Source organism: Chiloscyllium punctatum, chromosome 7 (genome assembly GCF_047496795.1).
Source record: "Chiloscyllium punctatum isolate Juve2018m chromosome 7, sChiPun1.3, whole genome shotgun sequence".
Classification (NCBI taxonomy): domain Eukaryota; kingdom Metazoa; phylum Chordata; class Chondrichthyes; order Orectolobiformes; family Hemiscylliidae; genus Chiloscyllium; species Chiloscyllium punctatum.
The window spans coordinates 89,492,390-89,514,690 of NC_092745.1; the positions used below are offsets into that span (position 1 = coordinate 89,492,390).

Sequence of the window (22,301 nt, forward strand, 5' to 3'; positions counted from 1 at the left end):
TCTGCCCTCATCAATCCTCTTTGTTACTTCCTCAAAAAACTCAATCAGTTTGAGAGTCACGATTCCCCACGCACAAAGCCATGATGACTATCCCTAATCAGTCCTTGCCTTTCATAATACATGTACATCCTGTCCTTCAGGATTCCCTCCAACAACTTGCCTACCACCGACATCAGGCTCACTGATCTATAGTTCCCTGGTAAATTTGATTTGATGGATTCAGAGACCGAAAAGGGAACAAATTACTTGACAATATGACAGTATCGATGGAAGATGTATTTAAAGCTGATTTGATTAATTTAAGTCAGCACAAAGCAATCAACTTCAGGAACAAACAACCGAAACTCCACAACTTAGTTGAATTGCACAAAGAACACACAAAGATACAGTTGGATAATAAAGGTGTAAAAGACCATCATGACAACAACCAACACAAATATCTTTTAAGAGACCAATGCACATACAAGTTGAGAACCAAACATAAAGTCTAGAATTCCATGAGATCCAGAAAGATTGTCAAATGACTTATATGTTGTACAGATTCAGACTTAAACCCATAAATTTTACAACTTTATTGTGTAAATAGTTTTGCAGAGACCTAACGTTTGTGTCTTTTCAATCTAATTACATGCATAAGACTGTGTCATTCTATTTTGTGTATTTAAAACTAGGAATTGGAATGAAAAAGAGCTGGTTTAAAAGACAATGGTTGAAAGGCTGCAATTTTGAAAGCAATTAACCTGACACGCATTGCAGGCATTGTGTAAGCAACTGTTTGAACAAGCAGTTATTGCAAATTGAGTTGCAGATGGATTTTGAGCTGCTGGGGGTGCACTGATGCAGCTTTTGCTTGATTGGTTTATGTACTGTTGACCAGTTGTCAATGGCAGAAACTTTACTTCCCAACAAATGTGAGATTGGTTCTCAGGTAACTGAACAGCTTGAAGCTGAGAACAAGTTACAGATAAAGAGAAGTGTTCAGTTCTTGCCCAAATCAAGTAAAGTCCCTGTTCTCTGCAGTCAAAACTCACTGTAAACCTTAAGAAAATCAGCTTGTCTTCCCCGCAGCAGTCATTGTATGCTGGGACTTTTAACTGATAGGTAGAGGCTTTTTTTTAAAGAAACCAGCCACGTCCGGTCTCCACCAAATAGTGGAAGCAACTGCAGAAAGATGACAGAAGCAACCGCTGGCCAGCAGAAGAGTTGTAAAAATCAACTCATCAACATTACTGAGGAACAAACTGTTTATTGGTGTGTAAGGGGGGGGGGGTTTATAAGGGGATTAGTGTTTCAATTAGTTGTGTTATCTGCTAACAGTTTACCTATAACTAAAGTCTAATTACCTGGAATAAATAGTGATTCTGATTCAGTATAGAACTCTGGTCTGTAATTTATAAATTCTGCAGCTTTTATGACGACTCCAGGAATAGCATAGAGTCCTACAGCATGGAGACAGGCCCTTTAGCCCAAACTGGTCCGTGCTAACCAATGTCCACCCAAGCTAACCCCATTTCCCTGCACTCAGCCCATATCCCTCTAATCATTTCCTATCCATGTATTGGTCCAAATGGCTTTTATATGTTGTTAATGCACCTGCTTCAACCACTTCTGCTGGCAACTCACTCCATATATGTATCACCCTCTGTGTAAAAAGGTTGCCCCTCAGGTCCCCTTTTATTCTTTCCCCTCTAATCTTAAACTGATGCCCTCTAGTCTCGATTCCCCAACCCTGGGAAAAAGACTGAGTGTGTTCACCCTATCCATGTCTCTCACGATGTTATACACCTCTGTAGGGTCCCCTCTCAGTCTCCTACGCTCTAAAGAAAAAACGCCCTAGCTTGTCCAACCTCTCCCTAGACCATTGAGTCCAGGCAACAACCTTGTAAATTTCTTCTGCACTCTTTTCAGTTTAATAACAAGCTTCCTATAATAAGGTAACCAAAACTGAACACAATACTCCAAGTGGGCCTCACCAATGTCCTGTATAACTGCAACATAACTTCCCAACTTCTACACACAATGTCCTGACTAATGAAGGCCAGTGTGCCAAAAGCCTTCTTCACTGCCCTGTCTATCTATGACTCCATTTTCAGAGGACTGTGAACCAGAACTCCAAGATCCCTCTGTTCCACTACACTCCTTAAGGCCGTATCATTCACCATTAAACTCCTACCTTGATTTGACTTTTTAAAATGCAAGACCTCACACTTACCTATAGTAAACCCCATTTGCCACTTCTTCGCCTGCTTCCCCAGCTGATCAAAGTTGAGCTGCAATTTCTAATAGCACTTCACAAGTTCCAGTACACTACCCCAATGAGTTGCATAACCTGTAATTTTATCTTGTAAAGGAAAGGGCTTTGTATTGCTCCTTTAAAAGTTGTGTATGCTAATAAGCCAAGGTCTGGGATAACACACATAGCAAGTAGACATGAGAGCCTCGAGCAACAGCATGCTGTAATAAGGATGTGCACATATATTGCTCTATAACTGCAAGTTATCAGTTTGTTTGTAAGCAAACTTGTTTGATATTTTCAAATAAATTGTATCTAAGCTACTTACCAATCCAATATGATAGTGCTAATTCTGTGTTAAGAATAAAAATATGTTAAAGTACCCACTGTTAAAATTATTTCTGTCAAAATGATAACATTAATTACTCACTGTGATCAATAACAATGGAAATTTGGTGCAGATAATAATCATACAGCTACTTCAACCTTCCACCACCATCCAGAAAAGGCAAAGCTGCACAAACCCCCTGTCACATTTCATCCCAGGTCATGACAAGTGCTTTATAAATGCAACTGGTCTTGCTGTCTGGCATTAGTTAGTAACAATTTCTGCATTCTGGATACCAAGTTATTGCAATGCACAGGAAATGGTGAAAGAAAATGCTACCACTTTGGGGGGGCTCAGGTGCATTTCATTGACACTCTCTTTTTAACCATGGAACATATAGTTAATTTAGTTGGCATTGCAACTAGGTCCTCCTTGAGAGCCCTTGGAACAGTTAGTACTATTTCTGAGGCATGTACTTGCTGGGGCCATGGAGGTCCAGAAGCACAACCTATTCTGCAATAAGCAGTGAACTGAATGAACAGGCTTCTAACTGGATGACACATCTGCTTCAGTTTTCTTTCCAGCAGATGATGACAAAAGCCTGATAGATAGCAGGGCATGTAGCCTTCACATCACTCCAGCCGATCTGCATCTTGGATAATATCTTCTCTTCAGCGAGAAGACTCGTTGGACCACATGGTCCTGGCTGTAGGTGGACTCTTTCAAGTCTGAACTCCTACAAATTGCTGAGCACAAGCTTCTGGTCGCCACACGATAGGAAGAATGTGATTGTACTGGAGAAGGTGCACAGGAGATTTATCAGGACGTTGCCTAGGATGGAACATTTCAGCGTTGAAAGAGTCTGGATAAGCACAGGTTGATTTCTTTGGAGGAGAGCAAATTGAAGGTGAACTTGATAGAGGTGTATCAGATTATGAGGGACATTGACATGGTGAATAGAAAGCAGCTGTTCCTCTTAGTTGAAGGGTCAATAAAAAGGGTGAATAATTTTAAAGTGAAGAACATGAGGTCTGGAAGGGATTTGAGGAAAAATGTTTTCACCTATAGGCTTGCACTGCCTGGAAGAGTAGTTGAGGCGGCACACATCACAACCATTGAAAAGTACTTGGATGAACAATTGAAGTGTCGTAACATTCAAGGCTATGAGCCGAATGTGGGAAAGTTGGTTAGTGTAGGTAGCAATGCACTTTTGGCTGTACAGACTTGATAGGCCAAAAGGCCTCTCCATTTCTATGATTTTATGAACTGCACAACATTCCCAGTTAACTTTCCTTCTTTTCTCCTCAGCTGCTGCATGAAAATACTCATCCTTGGTGACATATAAGATTTATAATTCATTTTATATGTATGTGTGTATAGAGAGGCAGAGAGAGAAGTAAAAAACAAAAACATTCTAGAAATACTTCGTAAGCCAGGTAGCATCTGTGGATATAATTAATATTTCAGGTTCATGACTTTGCATAAGAATTGAGAAAATTGAATTGTAAAAGGTTCTGAGCAAAAGGAGTTGAGGATGGAAAGAACAACGAAATTGAAAGGCAGCAGAGATTGCATAAGATACGATTTCATGGTACAAAAGCAAAAGTGAATGATAATGGGAAACGCAGAGAAACAAAAGATGTTCCTGTACAATCTTTTGTTTTATTGAAACAAAAGATATGCTTCAAGAAGTTATGGCTGGATATCTGTTTTCAGAACGCAAGTAAAGAAATAGTCAATTCTCAGCATGAAACTTGAGTAGCTTGCTGAAAAAGTATACCTTTATATCTTTTGTCCATACTCTTCATGTTGCACTTATCAGGACAGTTTTCATGAATATCAATTCAAGTCAAAACCCAAGATAAATACTGGTTGAGAGTGTTGATGTTTGCACCATCACCTGCTTATGTCCACTTTTGCAATATTGCATTACTTCACTCCTGCATCAGCTCATTTGCTTCTGAAACACTCATCTGTGCCATGGTTTCATCTAAACTTGATTATTCTAAATAAATTCCTGTCTGATCTTTTACATTCTATCCTCCATAAATTTGAGGTCGTCTAAAATCCAATGGCTGTTTATTAACCAGCTATATGTCCCAAGATCCCTTTGTCGAACAGTGTCAATTCTTATTTTTGAATCATTCCATGACCTTGTCCTTCCTATCCTACAAACTGCTCTGACTTTACAGCTGAGATATCTGTACTTTTCTAATTGTGACTTATTGCATGTTCCCAACTACCTGTAATAATTGTCCCATCGTTGGTGGCCATGCCTTCATTGCCTGGGTACCAAATTCTGGAATTTATTCCCAACACTTGTTTAACTTGCTTCCCTTATTTACGAAACTTCATGAAACAGTGTAAAAATTGCACACAAGTTATCTGACCTAACATCTTAGGTAATTCAGTGTTATACTTTGTATTGCTCCAGTGAAGTGCTTTGGGATGTTTCATCATGTTAAAAGGTGCTCTAACTGTAAAGTGGATTGAGAAGCAACTATTAATCCATGTTATTTCAGTTCTCTCCCTTGTACACTTCTCCACAATAGTTTCTTCTGATGTGTCAAGGGCACTAATCGTTAAAGCAAATTATTTTAAACATAGAGAGACATTTTTTTCAAAAAACGGTATTAAGGTGAACTATACTTTAGAATTAAATTTTTCAAGCATCATTAATGGCAAGACCTCCTAAGGAAAATTCACACATACCACAAGGTGTTAAGAATGCAAATATGATTCAGCTTTACCTCACGTTCTTCTTCTTGTTCTTTTTTAATCTGCTCCTGTCGTTCCTGCTCTGCCATTTCTCGTTCTTGTGCTTCTCTCTGATTTATAAAAGCAAAGTGAATGCATGAAATTAAAAGCAATTTAAGACATCACTTTAAAAATGTAGTACCGTACAACAGCATCATTTTGTATTTTCAAATTATGTTTCTGATTAATGGACACAAAGGCACAAGTATTCACACAACATATGAACAAGGGGCTAAAGGAGGCCATTCAGCCCCCCTGAGGCTGCTCCATCTTTAAACGGTCATGATGGATGTGATTGTAATTTCAAATCCATATTCCTGCCTACCCTGATAATGTTTCACCCTCTTGTGCACCATGGATCTATTCCAGCATTGCCTGAAAAATATTCAAAGACTCTTCTTCAACCACCTTTTCAGAAGGAGTTCCAAACATTCATGACCCTCCATAAGAAAGAATTTCACCTTATCTCTGTCTCAAAAGGGGTGACTCCTTATTTTTAAACAGCGACCCCTAGTTCTAGATTCTCCCATAACAGGAAGCATCCTTTCCACATCTACCTTGTCAACACCTTAAATTTTTTAATCAAGTCGCCTCTTACTCTTTAAACTCCAGGGGATACAAGCTCAGTCTGACCAATCTTTCCTCACAAGACAACCATCCTAATCCAGTATTAGGCTAATAGACCTCTGAACTTTAATTTTATTTTAAATTAAACAAAATTTAAAAGTTAATTAATATGCACACATTTCCAATACCAAACGAAATGATTAGGAGAGAATAAAAGGTACGGATTGAGGGGCCTGCCCACAACGACACTACTGGCAGATTGACATCTTGAACAGATAGTACAAAGGACTAGTGAATATATCTAATTTTTGAAGAAAGACTGAAGTCTTCAGTTTATGTTTATATCTCCAGTGTTTCTCTTTGCTCTTTAAAAAGAAATCAGCTTACCAGTTTGATAGTGGTGATTTTTTTTTCCTTTTCAGTTCATAAAAATGAAATATCATTACAGTAAATAAAACTGTGGACACTGGAATCTGAAACAAAAACAGAACTGCTGGAGAAACTCAGCAGGTCTGCTCGCATCTAGGGTGAGAAAAGCAAAGTTAATGCTTTGAGTCTACTGACACCTTGTCAGACTGTTCTGACACTATCCAGTACAAAATACACCCTCCACCACTGACACTCAGTTGTAGGAATGTGTTCAGCACTGCAGAAATTCACTAGAAATTCTGAGACAGCACCCTCCAAACTCACAACCATTAATCCATTTAGGAGGACAAGAAGAGCTGATACATGCAAACATTACTACCTGCAAGTTCTCATCCAAGTCCTCACCAGCCTGACTGAGAACTATATCGCCATTCCATCTGTGTCACTGAGTCAAAACTCTGGAATTCATTGCCTTTTCTTACTTTTCAGTTTTCTTTTATTTCTGTTGGGGTTTTTTTAGCATTTTGGTTTTGTAGCGAAGATGGTGCTGCAGAAGGCAACTTTGTACACTTTTCATTGTACTCACATATTCTTATGAGTACACATGACAGTAAAACCTAATTCTAAAATTCTAATTCTAATGCCATTGTGGGTCCACTTACAGCACGTGCACTGCAGTGGTTCAAGAAGGCAGCTCATCACCATCTTCTCAAGGGCAACTAGAGTTGGGCAATAAATGTTGGCCCAGCCAGGGATCCCCATGTCCCAAAAATGAATTAAAAAAAGATACTATCCAACTTCAGCAGGTAATCGGGAAAGCAACTGGAATGTTGGCCTTTATTTCAAAGGGAATGGAATATAAAAGTAGGGAAGTTTTGCGAAACTAGACAAGGCATTAGTCAGACCATAGCTGGAATAGTGTGAATAGTTTTGGACTCCTTATCTAAGGAAAGATATACTGACATTGGAGGCAGTCCAGTGAAGGTTCATTGGGTATGAGAAGAAACTGAGTAGAATGATGAGAGGTTACCTTATTGAAATATACAGATGGATGCTTTACATCGTTTAGATCGTAAACACATCAACAATGAGAAGTGTACTTTAAGAAATTGAAAAGTTATGGATGATTTTGTTCTGAAGATATTTAAAAATAAAGACCATGTCCTATCATCATTATAAAATTAATTGGTTCTATACAGTGGATGGATAGGCATGGATAGGCAATAGTTTATCGTGGTGGTATGAGGGGAATTGAAGATTGGTGGAATTCGATATAATAATAAGGTATGGGCAAGGCTTTCGAACTTACTTTCTGAGAGGATTCCCCGTCTGGACTATAGTTCATGACATCCCTAAGACGCTGTAAACCACAAATCCATTAAAAGCTAGCCCAACAACACAAAAATCGCAGATTGTTAAAATGTGGGCTTAGAAGCTAATCTTAAGCAGCTCTGGTGAAAATCAGAAAACCCAGGAACAAGGTTAGGAATCTGGGAATTGTGCTTCAGCCCTCATTTTCAATTCTCCACAGAATCTTTCCACTTCATAAAAAGAACTCTGAGTCCAAAAATCAGCAATTTTATATATGAAAATTTTGAAGTACTGGAATGACTTTTCAAACATAAATTTGTTTTTTAAAAAAATTCTTCTTGGGATGTCACTGTCATGACTATCACCCGCTCTTAAATGTTGTCAGTGTTGCGCGTGTCCAAAGAAAAGTCAATGAGGAAAACTACATTTTTGAAAGCAAATATGATAATTTCAGAACTTTTTCTTAGTTGCTCTAAAATAAGATTTAGTAAAAGACAAACAAAACCTACTTCGATAAGAGGGAAATGAGTTGAAAAAGAAACAATTTTGTCGAGATATTTCACTGGGCATTCTGACTAATTGTATAATATTCTGCTGATAGGAATACTAAGCCACATTTTTGCAGGTGAATCGTTGACACCAACCCAACATTAATTTTTGAAAGATTAAGATCTTAAATGAAATGAAGCCCTGCTAGATACATTAAAATGGATAATAAACAAGCATGAACAAACCTTCGCTCGATCTGCTTCGAGAGAAACTCTGTACGCCTCATCCTGTTCTCGTTTCACCCTTTCTCTTGCTTCACGTTCATCCTTGCAAAGGTAAAGCATTGAACAAAATTAGTGGGAACCAAAGCATCCTCTATTAGTTCGTTGATATGCAATTTTCCCTCTAATTCCAGTTTGCTGTCGGCAGTGGGTTTGTTGGACTGTGCAATGCCTTTTAAAGAGACCCTCAAATGAGGAAACAGGCATTTATTTGGTACGCTATTGTGTGTGGCCTACTTATCCTCTGCACAGCACATTCCGAAATGCTAGGAAGAACATTAGTACAGGGACCTGCTCTGCACCAAGTGTTATGAATTATTTAATCTCGCAGTTTGCTGTCACTTTTAAATGATTATAAATACTGTGCTACAAAGTCAATAATGTAACAGATTCAGTTTATTGATACGTCTAGAATTGAATAAAATTCTGGAATTTAAATAAATTAATAAATTGGAGATTAAAAGCTAATCTAATGGTGACCATGAAACCATTACAAATTGTTATTAAAACCCACCAGGTTAACTAATGTCCTTTAAGAAAGGTAATCTATTATCCCTAACTAATTGTGTGTGACTCCAGAATTAAAGCAATGTGGTTGACACATAACTGATCCCTCTGAAATGGTCTAGCAAGCCACTCAGCTGTACCAAACAGCCACAAAGCTGACAGAAAGGAACAAAACCAATACACCATCTGGCATCGACAGAGGCACCAGATACAACACCAGGAAACATAACCTCATTGACCCTGCAAAGTCCTCTTTAACCATTCCTGGGGGCTTGTGCCAAAAAGTTATATCAACTCCGAAGATGTGGGTATTACTGGCTTGGTCAGCATTTAGTGCCCAGCCCTGGTTGCTCTTGAGAGGGTGCTGGGTGAGTTGCCTTCTTGAACCACTGCAGTACCTGTTCTGCAGGTACACTCACAATGCCATCTCAGTCAAGCAACAGCCTGACAGTCATACTCATCGAATTATACCTTACAGACAATGTCTTGAACAATACCTTCACCTTCCCTGGATATGTCCCCTACCACTAGAAGGTAGATGCATCAAATGTGGCAGCACAGTACTGTACAGACAGGTTGAAGTTACTCTGGAAGTACTCAGCATTGACTATAGGCCTCATGTAACCTAATGGCATAAAATAAAACATGGGCAAAAAAAACTACTGCTGATTACCATCGACTTACTACACCTCTTTTCGAAAAGAACAGTTCTTCATGCTGAACACCACTTGGAGGAAGGGTGGCAAGGGCATAGAATGTATTCTGTGTGAAGAATGTCAATGTTCATCATTAGGAGTAGCACCACTAAGAACTGAGCTGACTGAGTTAGAAAGGCCACAGCTTCTAGATTGGATCTACGTAGGGAAAAATGGTGAGAGAACCAACAAGAGGAAAAGTTCTAACTGACCTGATGCTCACCAAACTACCTCTTATGCGATCAGGAAGAGTGACCAGTGCAAATTTCATCTTCACAATGAGGATGCCCTCCATCGTGTGTGGCACTACCACCATGCTCAATAGGACTGAGTTTAAACAGATCGAGCAATTCAAAATTGAGCATATATGAGAGACTGTGGACCATGAGCAATAGCAGAATTGTACCCAACCATAATCTGCAACCTCATGGCCTGACATATCTCTCGCTCTACCATTACCATCATGCTCAGAGATCAAACCTGGTAAAACGAAGTATGCAGGACAACAGACCAAAAGCAGCACCAGACATACCTAAAAATGAGGGGTCAACATGGTGAAGATATAAAGCAGGACCATTCATATGTCAAACAGCGGAAGCAGCATTCAGTAGAATTGGCCAAGTGATTCCACCAGCAACAGACCAGATGTAAGCTTTGCAATCGTGCCACATCTAATCATGAACGGGAGATAAACAGGAGATAGAAGTTCCAGAAATATTCTTATCCTTAATGATGGGGAGTCCAAAGCATCCATACAAATAAAAAAAAAGGTTGAAGCATTTGCATCCATCTTTAGCCATAAGTACTGAGTGGATGATTCATCTTGGTCTTTTCCTGAGAACACCTCGCATTACAAGTGCCTGTCTTTAATCAATTTGATTTACTCCACATGATATCAACAAATGGCTGAAGGCATTGGTCACCGCAAAGGCTATAGTCCCTAACAACATTCTGAAAATAGTACTGAAGACAAGTGCTCCAGAATGAGCTGTGCCCCTACCCAAACTGTTTCAGTACAGCTAGGGCACAGGCACCTACCCATCAATGTGAAAAACCACACAGATCTTCTGCACAAAAAGCAGAGTAGACCTATCCAGGCCAATTACCGTATTCTGAGTCGACTCTCCATCAACATCAAATCATTGGAAGGAGTCATCGACATTGCTATCAAAATGCACCTGCAAAAGAATAACTTGGCCACTGATGGTCAGTTTGGGTTTTGCCAGGGTCACTCGCCTCCTGACCTCATTACAAACAATCATCTAAACATGGACAAAGACCTGAAATTGATGTGGTGAGTGTAACTATCCTTGAAATCAAGGCATCATTTTGCCGAGAATGGGATCAAGGAGCTCTAGCAAAACTGGAGTCAAAGAGAATTAAAGGGAAAACTCTCCACAGGTTGGAGTCATACTAAACTCAAAGCAAGATACTCATGATTTTGAGGTCTCATTCCCAGGATATCGCTGCAGGTGTACCTCAAAGTAGTATTTGAGTAAATAGTGATGGTTCAAAACAAAGACATATCCCAGTGAGAAGGGAGGATTCCAAGAAGGGGATAAACCAACTCCAGTTAACGAGGGAAGCTAAGGATAGTGTGATGATACTATGGCAATGGTACCAACAGGTGTAATGTCCTGGCTTTTCTTTTAATGAAGAATGGTTGAGACAGAGGTAGAGAGTGCTCTGCTCAAAGCCAATAAAGTAAACAGCTTGTGAGGCCTTGGGTTTTTTTTTAAAAAGTTGGAACAATAGAAGCAAGCTCTCATAGAACCAAGATTTTTAGTTTTAGCTTTCAGCAATTACTGGGGTCTTGAAGCCGAATGCGGAAGCTCTTATTGCTCTCTGTTACAGCAAAAAGCTGGGCTTCACTTCCTGCTGCTAGTAAGTGGGCGGCACGGTGGCACAGCGGTTAGCACTGCTGCCTCACAGTGCCAGAGACCTGGGTTCAATTCCCGATTCAGGCAACTGATTGTGTGGAGTTTGCACATTCTCCCCGTGTCTGCGTGGGTTTCCTCTAGGTGCTCCGGTTTCCTCCCACAGTCAAAAAATGTGCAGGTTAGGTGAATTGGCCATGCTAAATTGCCCATAGTGTTAGGTGCAGGGGTAAATGTAGGGGAATGGGTCTGGGTGGGTGCACTTTGGCGGGTCGGTGTGGACTTGTTGGGCCGAAGGGCCTGTTTCCACAGTGTAAGTAATCTAATATGAGGCAACCTATTTTACTGAATTTGCCTTTGCCTTGGGTGTTATTATGGGACGTTACTATTTTGGAATAGTTAATTAGTAGCAGTTAATTTATATATTATTTTGTTGAACATTTCAATACTTATAGTTAGGCCAATTCTTTTATTTTGACCATTTTTAACTGTAGTGTAAAAATTATGTGTGTTTTGCTAAAATTCAAGTAATGTGACCAATCAAATTGCATCTGGAATGCAGTAAATTACATTTATCTTTAAAGAAAGAACAAGTCAGGATCTAGGCTAATATATTTTGAGGGCGTTTGGTCTGGTCCATAACAATGGCATCAAATAAAAGAAAAAACATACAATGCAGCAAAGAGGATGGAGAAAGTTGTAAAAACTAACAAAAATAAGCAAAAAATAAAGAGGAAGAAAATCAATTCTGAGCATAATACTTTGCAAGTAATGCAAGTGGATAGCAACAGCTTCTTTAAATTAAGTCATGTCTTGATAGACAGCGCTTGAGTAATACGTAGTGGGTCGAATTAAGGTCTAGGAATCGGCAGGGGCTTGATGGGCCAAAGGGCCCGTTCATATACTCATTAGCGATTATGGTAATAATAAGGGAAACTAGAAAATGGCAGAGGAATTGAATAAATACTTTGCATCCGTCATTACAGTACATGTACACTGTAAGTAATCGAAAAAAATGACTCTAATAGCATTCCAAAAATACTAAATAATCAAGAAGCAAAAAGAGGAGAGGAAATAAACTAACCAGAGGAAAAAGTGCGAGGGAATCTAATGGGGCTGAAGTGCAACAATTCTGCTGGACCTGATTAGATGCATGCCAAGATATTTAAAAAGGCAGTGGATGCACTAGTAGTAATCTTCCAAGAATCCTTAGATTTGGGAAGGGTCTTATAGGATTAGAAAACTACCAATGTAACACCTACATTTAAAAAGGGAGGAAAGACAAAAAAAGGATAAAATAGGTCCGTTAGGTTAACATCTATTAAGAGTTGATTATAAAGGATGCAAAGCAATGGATTTGGTATGATCAAGGAGGATCACAAAGGGGATTTCATACTTGACAAATTTATTAGAATTTCCTGAGAAGGTAACAAGCAGGATAGAAAAAAGTAAAGCTGTGAATGTAATATATTTGGATTTCCAAAAGGTGCTTGATAAGGTACCACACATTAGGCTGCTTAATAAGATAAGAGGTAGCATACTAGATTGGGTAGAAGATTGGCTAATTAATAGAAGATAAAGAGCTGAGGTAAGGGACTGCCCTATAAGGAGTGATTTGTTCAACTGGGCCAGTGTCCACTAGAGTTTAGAAAGATGAGAGGAGATTGGATTGAAACATATAAAATTCTAACAGGGATGGAGAGACTAGATGCAGGGAGGATATTTTTCTGGTTGCTGGATCTAGGATCGGGGACATGGCACGGAGATTGAGGATCACCCATGTCCCTATTGAAAGGCAAAGTGACATCAAAGGACTGAATGGTTTACTTTTGCACCTAGTTGTTCTTTTTTTCTAAGTGACACAATTTTCATAAGTGATAAATAGAGTTCAGACTTTAATAATTTATTCTTACCTTCTAATTAGTGTCTGGTTTGTGCAATCTTCATGTATCCCTATCATTTCAATTTTAATTGTAACTAACGAGCAGCCTAAGTTTCAACTGCCTAAACTTTAAGTCTGCTCTTAAAATTCAACTATTTCATTGTTCCAAGCTGGCAATTGATAGGATTTTAATTTTCTTTTCTAATGTATTAAGGGAATGCTGTTAAAATTTCATATAGTGGCACTGGTCACGTTTGTATGGAGTCTGGTCTGGCATTTAGAAGTTTTCGTATGCTTGTGGTTGGTGAGGGTGAATCAACTCATCCTGGGACACTGTTGCAAAAGTTCCTTAGGTTAGTGCCCTCGGCCCAACCATCTTCACCAATAGCCTTCCCTTCATCATAACGTCAGAAATGGGGTTGTTCACCGATGATTGCACAATGCTCACTAACATTCGCATACTCAGATTTTGAGTCAAGATTAGAGTGGTGCTGGAAAAGCACAGGTCAGGCAGCATCCGAAGAGCAGGAAAAGCAATGGTTTGGGCAAAAGCCCTTCCTTAGGAAGACTTTTATCTGAAACGTTGATTTTCCTGCTCCTCGGATGCTGCCTGATCTGCAATGCTTTTCCAGTTCCACTCTAATCTTGATACTAATCTCCAGCATCTGCAGTACACACTTCTGCCTATACTCAGATTCTGATGCAATCCATGTTCATCTGCTGCAAGATCTGGATAACATTCAGGCTTGGGCTGATAATTCCAAGTTATATTTGTGCCGCAGAAGAGCCAAGCAATTACCAACTCCAATATGAAAGAGTTAACACATTCGGCCTTGATAGTTAATAGCATCATCATTGCTGAATCCTTCAAAGTCAACATTCTGGAGGTTACTAATGACCAGAAACTGAACTGGGCCAGCTATATAAATACCGAGGCTATAACTGCAGGTCAGGGATTAGGACGTCTGTTGTAAGTAACTCACCTCCTGGCTCCTCAACATCTGCAAGAAACAATTTAGCAGAGTGATGAAATAGTCTCCACCTGCTTGGGTGTGTGTGGATCCAACATGAAACATGACAACATTTAGGATAAAGCAGCCTATTTGATTGCCATCCCATCCACCACCTTCAACATTCACTTCTTCTATATTGATGCACAGTTGCAGCACTGAGCACCATCTGCAAGATGCACAGCAGCAACTCTAAAAGGCTCTTTGAACAGCACCTTCCAAACTTGCAATCTCCATCAGCTATAAAGACAGGGAAACAGATGCACGGGAACATCCCAATTGCAAATTTCCCTCACTGGCACATAGCATCCTAACTTGGAACGACATCACTATTCCTTTACTGTTGTGGGTCAAAATCCTGATATTCCTTTTGTAATAGCACTGTTCATGTACCTACACCACATGGACTAGAGCAGTTAAAGAAAGCTGCTCATTACGATTTTTCAAGGAAAGTTAAGGAGGGACAATGAATGCTGGTCTCACCAGAGATGCCTATATCCAGTGAACAAACAGAATAAACAAATAGTATCCAACCAAACCACAATGTAACCCAAACAAGTAATAATAGGAATCTCTTGTGATCCAAACTGCTTCTGCCCCTAAACATGCACCTCAATTTTCAAAGACAAGCTGTGAAAATGTGGTTAGATTTGAATCACAAGTTGTATTATTTTTGATAAATTCAACAATTCAAAGGGATTTTGGAGAAGATTTGTAGCTCAGGTTGTAAGTTTGCTTGCTGAGCTTGAAGATTTGTTCTCAGACGTTTCATCACCATGCTACTTAACATCATCAATGAGCGCTGGTGTTCTGCCTCACTTGCTACTTACGTGTCTTCCCTCAGTCATCGAGTCATAGAGATGTACAGCATGGAAGCAGACTCTTCGGTCCAACTTGTCCACGCTGACCAGATATCCCAAACTAATCTAGTCTCACTTGCCAGCACCCAGTCCATATCCCCCCACCCCTTCCTATTCATATACCCATCCAGATGCCTTTTAAATGTTGCAATTGTACTAGCCTCCACCACTTCCTCTGGCAGCTCATTCCAACAGGCACCACCCTCTGCGTTCGGTCTCTTTTATATCTTTCTCCTCTCACTCTAAACCTATTCCCTCTAGTTCTGGATTGCCCCACTCCAGGGAAAAGACTTTGTCTGTTTGTCCTGTCCATGCCCCTCATGATTTTATAAACCTCTTTAAGGTCATCCCTCCGACACTCTGGGGAAAACAGCCCCAATCTATTCAACCTCTCCTAATAGCTCAAATCCCTCAAAACTGGCAACATCCTCGTCAATCTTTTCTGAACCCTGTCAAGTTTCACAACATCGTTTTGATACGAAGGAGATGAGAATTGCATGCAATATTCCAACAGTGGCCTAACCAACATCCTGTACAGCCACAATATGACCTCCCAACTCCTGTACTCAATACCCTGACCAATAAAAGAAAGCATACCAAACACCTTCACTATCTTATCTACCTGCGACTCCACTTTCAAGGAGCTATGAACCTGCACTCCAAGGTCTCTTTGTTCAACAACACTCCCTAGGACCTTACCATTAAGTGTTGAAGAGGGATGCCAATTCAATTGGGACAATACATCCAGCCTGGGACAGGCTATATAAAGACATGCACGGGAATTCCTAGAGGCCTGGCATTCAGACAGAACTCCATTAACAAACATATCGATTTTGATCCCATTTACCAACCTCTCAGAAAAAAAGAACTGGAAGTGATATCACCCCAACACCCCAGATCAAGACACATCAATAGTAAGCGGGACAGAACACTAGCACTTTGTCGGAGGCTCACTAATGATGTTACCTAGCATGGTGATGAAGCATCTGAGAACAAGTCTACCAACCCAACAAGCAAACTTACAACCTGATTCAAAAGGGTGATTAGATGATTATTTGAAAAGGAACAACATACAAAGCTTTGACAAGGCGGCAAGGGGATGGCACACAGTAAGATGCTCATTTGCAGGGCTGGCACAAATATGATGGGATGATGACCACAATCTCCATTAAAACATCCGTGATTCTGAGATAGCAAGTAAGCGTGTAGAAGTAGTAGCAATCAGACTAAATCAGACTAGTAGCAATCGGACTAATTCTGTCCATGACTAAGAATTCAAAGCATTGAAAATGGTACATTTCCACAAAAGCATATTCACATCTCACATAAACAATGTCATTTATTACTGCCCTCCGAAATACATAAATCTTCTGAGTGAGAGCGAAAGTCTCCCATAACAATCGTAATGCAGTGGCAAGAAAGTAATTAGAAATGTGAATATCACTGTTTTCTGGTATTTTTACCTCAGTATTTATCATTAAGAGGGGTGTGTCTGCCCCAGACAACCCTACTAAATGATCAGGAATGTCCCATCACAATGGCTGTGAATAGTGAACTATATCCAAATTGAACAGATGAACTGCTTATTGCTTTTGACCTAGGTTTTCAACCTTTGAAGAAACAAATTTAATGTATAGCTCTTTTGGAATTTAACTAATTTTCAACTTGATGGATTTAAAAAAAATTGATGTCAATACCCTATCAACACAGAAGCGAGAACAGGTAATTTAATGTTTTGAGACTTGCTCTGCCATTGAGATCATGGTTGATGGATGCTTTGTGGCATATTCCTTAATACATTTGAAAGCTAAAGAGCAATCAAACTTAATTTAAAATTTACAATTGATCTCACATTGCTCTTTGTAGAAGGGAGTTTCAAACTTCTCTCACCCTTTATAGAACATCACAGCGCAGTACAGGCCCTTCGACCCTTGATGTGTTTTCCAACTTCATTCCTGAAAGGTCCTAGTTTTAACACAATGGTCCCAACTGTTACCTTTCACTGGGGTAGCATGCTGGAAATTAAGCCCGGCTATTCCCACAGGCATCACAAAAGTTAAAGGATTTAAAACAAGTAAACAAAATTCCCTACTTTAATTGATTTTCAGACCAAGATTGATAGAAAGCATGGACCATGTTTCTGTACTTAAGATGAACCACTGTTTTTTTACAAGTGATTAGACTCTAGCTACAGGTAAACAGTTATAAAGCCATTGACATATAAGATTACAAACAAAAGCTCTAATCCCCTTGCTAACCCACCCTTACATAGACACAGACATATACTCAAACAGACACCAGAATAAAAATTATGGGCAGAGAAACTCAAGGAAGCAGTTCAGTGGTTCTTCTTCACAAATTGCTGAACTGATCCTTATGATTCCTAACAAAAATAGAAATTGCTGGAAAAATTCAGCAGGTCTGGCAGCACCTGTGGAGAGAAATCAGAGTTACATTTTTGGTCCAAAGATCCTTCTTCAGAACTGAGGAAAAAGTTGCTATTTATGATGAAGATAGGATGGGGGAGGGGTGAGGAGTAAACAATAGGTGGAGATAGAGCCCAAAGAGAGAGAAACACAATTGGACAAAGGAATGGATAAAAGATCAACCTAGAAGAATGGATAGCTGCTAATGGGAATATTAGTACTTGACAATGGGTAGGGTGTGATAGCAGCCCATGTGATGACAAGGTTTGGTTTGTGGGGATGAAGGAAAAAACATGGAGAAAGGTGCTCAAGCCCTAAAACTGTTGAACTTGATATTATGTCCAGAAGGCTTCAGGAGTTCCCAAGCAGAAAATGAGGTGCTGTTCTTTCAGCTCAAGCTGAGCTTCACTGGAGCACTTCAGCAAGCCTGGCTAGGGAACACAGTGGGGTGCTAACATGGCAGGCAACTGGAAACTCAGGGTCTTTTTTTGTGGACAGAATGTAGGTGTTCTGAAAAGCAGTCTGTGCTTTGCTTCCCTAGTGTAAAGGAAACCACATTATCAACAATTAATATATAACAATCCAAAGATGTGCTGGTCAGGTGAAATGGCCAAGCTAAATTGCCCATAGTGTTAGGTGCATTAGTTTAGGTAAATAAAGGGTAGGAGAATGTCTGGGTGGGTTACTCTTCGGAGGTTCGGTGTGGACTTGTTGGGCTGAAGGGCTTGTTTCCATACTATAGGGAATACTATAGACTAGATTGAGTGAAGCGCAGGTAAAGTGCTGCTTCACCTCAAAGGTGAATTTGGGGCCTTAGATAGTGAGGAGGGAAGAAATATAGGGACAGGTGTTACAGCTTCTGTAATTGCAGGGGAAATTGCCATGTAATTGTGGAAATGTGTTGAGAGTGAAGGAGAAGTGATCTAGGGTATCCCAGAGGGAATGGTTACTGCTGAGGGAATGTGTGTTGTGGTGGCAACCTGCTGAAGGAGGCATCTAATGATCCTAAGGATGTGGATGCTGGTGGGGTGGTAGGTGAGGACAAAGGGGACCCTATCACTCTTATGACATGGAAGAGAAGGAGTGAGGGCTGAAGTGCAGGAGATGGGTCAGATCCAGCTGAGGGCCTTGTTAACTACAATGCTGGGGAATCCTTGGTTGAAGAAAAAGGTGGACATTTCAGAGGTCCCCAATTCAAACTTGGTATTATCAGAACAGATGCAAAAGAGATGGAGGACAGGGAGAATGGAATAGAGTCTTTATAGGAAGCAGGTTGATAGGATATACAGTCAAGGTAACTGTAGGAGTCGATAGGTATATGGCAGATATTGGTGATCAACCTATCTCCAGAAATGGAAAGAGATGTCGATGAAAGGAAGGGAGGAGTCAAACATGGACCAGGTGAAGGGAAAGTGGAAGGCAAACTGGAATAGATAAACTTTTCCAATTCTGGACGAGAGGGGGAAGCAGCACCAATGATGTCATCGATGTACCTGAGAAAGTTGTGAGTGGAGGCCAGAGTAGGACTGGAAGAAGGAATATTCCACAGAGAGACAGGCATAACAGGGGCCCATGCAGCTACCCAGATCTATCCCTTTGACCTTAAGAAAATGAGAAGTATTTTAAGTTGTTCAGAGTGAGAACGAGCTTGACCACATGGAGGAGGGTGGTGGTGGATGGGGACAGTTCAGGTCTTTTTTCTAGGAGGAAACAGAGAGCCCTGAGACAATCCTGATGGGGATGGATGTGTGAAAGGATTCCATGTCCATGGTAAAGAGGCGGTGGCTGGAGCCCATAAACTGGAAACTTCAAAACTGATGCAAAACATCAAAGTAATCATAGAAACAAATAGGAAGAGACTGGGCAAGACTAGATAGGAAGACATGAGTTCTGTGGGACATGAACAGGCAGAAACAATGGGTCTGCTGGGCAGTCCTGTTTGTGGATTTTTGGAAGGAGGTAGAAGTGGGCTGTGTGGAGTTAGGAAACTATAAATTTGGAGGAAAGAGAGAGGAGATTACCATTGCCAAATGAAATTAGGTTAGTGACTGTTGGGGGTAGAGTAGCCTGATATTCATGGTGGGGTCATGGTCCAGGGGAGATAGCAGGAGGTTTCTGAGAGCTGGCCCTCAGCCTCTATAATGTAGAGGTCAGTCCACCAAACAACAGCACTATACTTGTCAGCAGGTTTAATTACAAAGTCAGGGCTGGATGTGAGAGCATTGAGCGCAATCAGTTCAGAGGGACATAGATTGGAATGGTTAAGGGGGGGGGTGGGGGGTGTGGTGCAGAGAAATAGAGGCAACCAATGTTACGTTGACAGTTCTCAATGAACAGGTCGAGTGAAGGTAAAATGCCAGACGGAGTCAAGGTGGTTGGAAGTGTTGGAGCCAGGTGAAAGGATCTGTGGGACAGGGAGAAGACTCTTGTCCAAAGAAATGGGCACAGAGGAGAAGGTAACAACAGAAGAATTCAATATCGTGTCATTAAGGTGGGGATGCAGAAGGATAAAACAAAGACCTTTTCTCAGTACAAAAGGTTCAGCGTCAGAGAGCAGAAGGTCAGAAAGAATAGTAAATACATGACAGATGGTAGGGTTGGGAGAGTGGATGGAGGTCAGAGGGAAAGGGAAGGGAGGAAGGTTCCAGAGGGGCATGGGTATCTCTGAGTTGTTGCATTGATGATTCCCATGACGGTCAGAATGCTACTTTTCAGTCATTTTACTTCAGATGCTTCGAACGTTTATAAGAGAAACAAGATGACTGGTTTATCAGTTAAAAGTTGCAGATTACAAGTACTGGTTTTCTCCAGGTGTAAAATGGGTTTTGACTGCAGAGAACAGAGAGACACCTTTTGTGCTAGTGAAGATCAAGAAACTTCTTTCTCTTGTTCCCAGCCCCAAGTGGTTCAGTTACCCAAGAACCAATCACACAGTTGTTGGCTTTTTATCAGCGATAACTGGTACTAGTCCATGGACCTCAGCAATTTCTTGGTACCAGCCTGCTACATCTGGACACAGAACCCCTCAGCTCTAAATCGTCTGCAATCACTTCAATTATTGCTTCAACTGAAATGGCTTGTTACACAATGCGTGTCACAGTGTCAAGTTACTTACTTTTCAAAATATGCAGCAATCCTTTAAAACACTGATCTTAAAACACTTGCCCACTCCATTTCAGCCCACAATTTTAAAAAGCACAAAAAGATAAAGACACAGACTTTACATAAGTCAAAGACTTCCAAACCACTGGTGATAGGGCAGTTCAGGAGAACGGTTTCTCTTAACATACATGGAAAATTTTCATCCAATTCTCTCTTAATCCTCTAAATTCTCTGGAATACAATCCATTTGTGCAATCTTTCCTTGCAATTTAACTTGAAGTTCACATATCATTCACATAAACCTTGGCTATTCTTCTCGAGGCAATTATTTTCTTCAACTAAGGGTGTAGGTTCCAGAACTGCTCTGTGCTCCAGTTGAAACCTAACCTGGGATTGACATCATCAATGAACACCCACACCATACTGAATCTGGAACCTGAAGTAGTGCATCCATTGTTACTGCTTCACTTATCAATCTATTGGCCATCTCCCTTGTTGCTCCCTTTGCTGTCCTGCTGCCAACCTCTCACCACCAATACTGACACCCCACCAGCTTCCCTAGTCATAATCTCGTTGTGCATCTCCTTGCCACACAAGAGCTGCGAATTCTATAACAATGTGTCAAAGACAATTAGACATGTAGTTCAAAAGGGCAGGTTGCAGGGTTAAGTGGTAAAAGACTGAATTGGACTGTTCTCTGGGACTGACACTTTCCAATGTCATTTTAGATACTATAGATATACTTTGTAATGTAAGATTATGCTACTGCATCACTACTGACTCAACAAATGAACAGAAGTCTCCAAGGTCTACAGTTAGGATGTGAGCAAGCTTTTTTCCTGGTTATAACGTCAAAGGTACTGCATGAGCTGTGAGTGCACACATTACAGTTACACTGGCAACAAATACAACCTATTTCACAGCCTAATTCCTTCCATGAAATAAAATTAATCAGAAACTTCAAAAATAACTTTCAAGATTTACAATATGACCTTGAGTCAAGATCCTTCAGTATTTTCTTGATTAAAACATCCATGTTTCCAAAGTAGCTGAAATAAAGGAGAACTATAAGAGTTTATAAACTGAGTGGATGGTATTCAATGTTAATTTCTTTCTGAAGGAATGCTAGCTGTCACAAATAATTTTCATTTAGTTATGTGAAGTGATAATTCTTTACGACAAGTTATTTCCATAAATGGCATATAATAATACCAAGTGTTTGTGAACTGAGATTTTAAAGCTAGTTAGAGATGCACAGTATAATTTTAATTATCTGTCATAAATATAAACTGCACACATTAATTTCTGGAAATGTTTCACCCAAATCAGTGACCTATTTGAACTTGACTTATAGCCGACAGTACCTGATAATACATGCAACCCAGATTTTTCAATCAGGTGCTATGGCACGTCAAAACTATTTAAAATCAACTCCATTTATCTTGAATGAAGTAGACTTCCATGAATCACAGTAATAACACAGAATGTGTCAATCATTTAAGTCTCTGTAATTCAAAGTACCAGTTCAAAATCTCAAAAATATGACAGCAAGCTTTCACCTAAGTTTTAACCATACTATAACTAGTCATAACTCATTTATAAAGACA

General features: G+C 40.1%; 1 protein-coding gene across 1 annotated transcript in view; it reads right to left on the bottom strand.

Annotated features, from left to right (window-relative positions):
- faf1 (Fas (TNFRSF6) associated factor 1) overlaps positions 1-22,301 on the bottom strand; it is a 391,777-nt gene that overhangs the window by 43,386 nt on the left and 326,090 nt on the right. Inside the window, exons 16-17 of the mRNA XM_072574268.1 lie at positions 8,300-8,380; positions 5,312-5,389 (exon numbers count right to left, since the gene is read on the bottom strand). Coding sequence (XP_072430369.1) covers positions 5,312-5,389; positions 8,300-8,380 — 159 coding nt within the window. The remainder of the gene's footprint in view (positions 1-5,311; positions 5,390-8,299; positions 8,381-22,301) is intronic.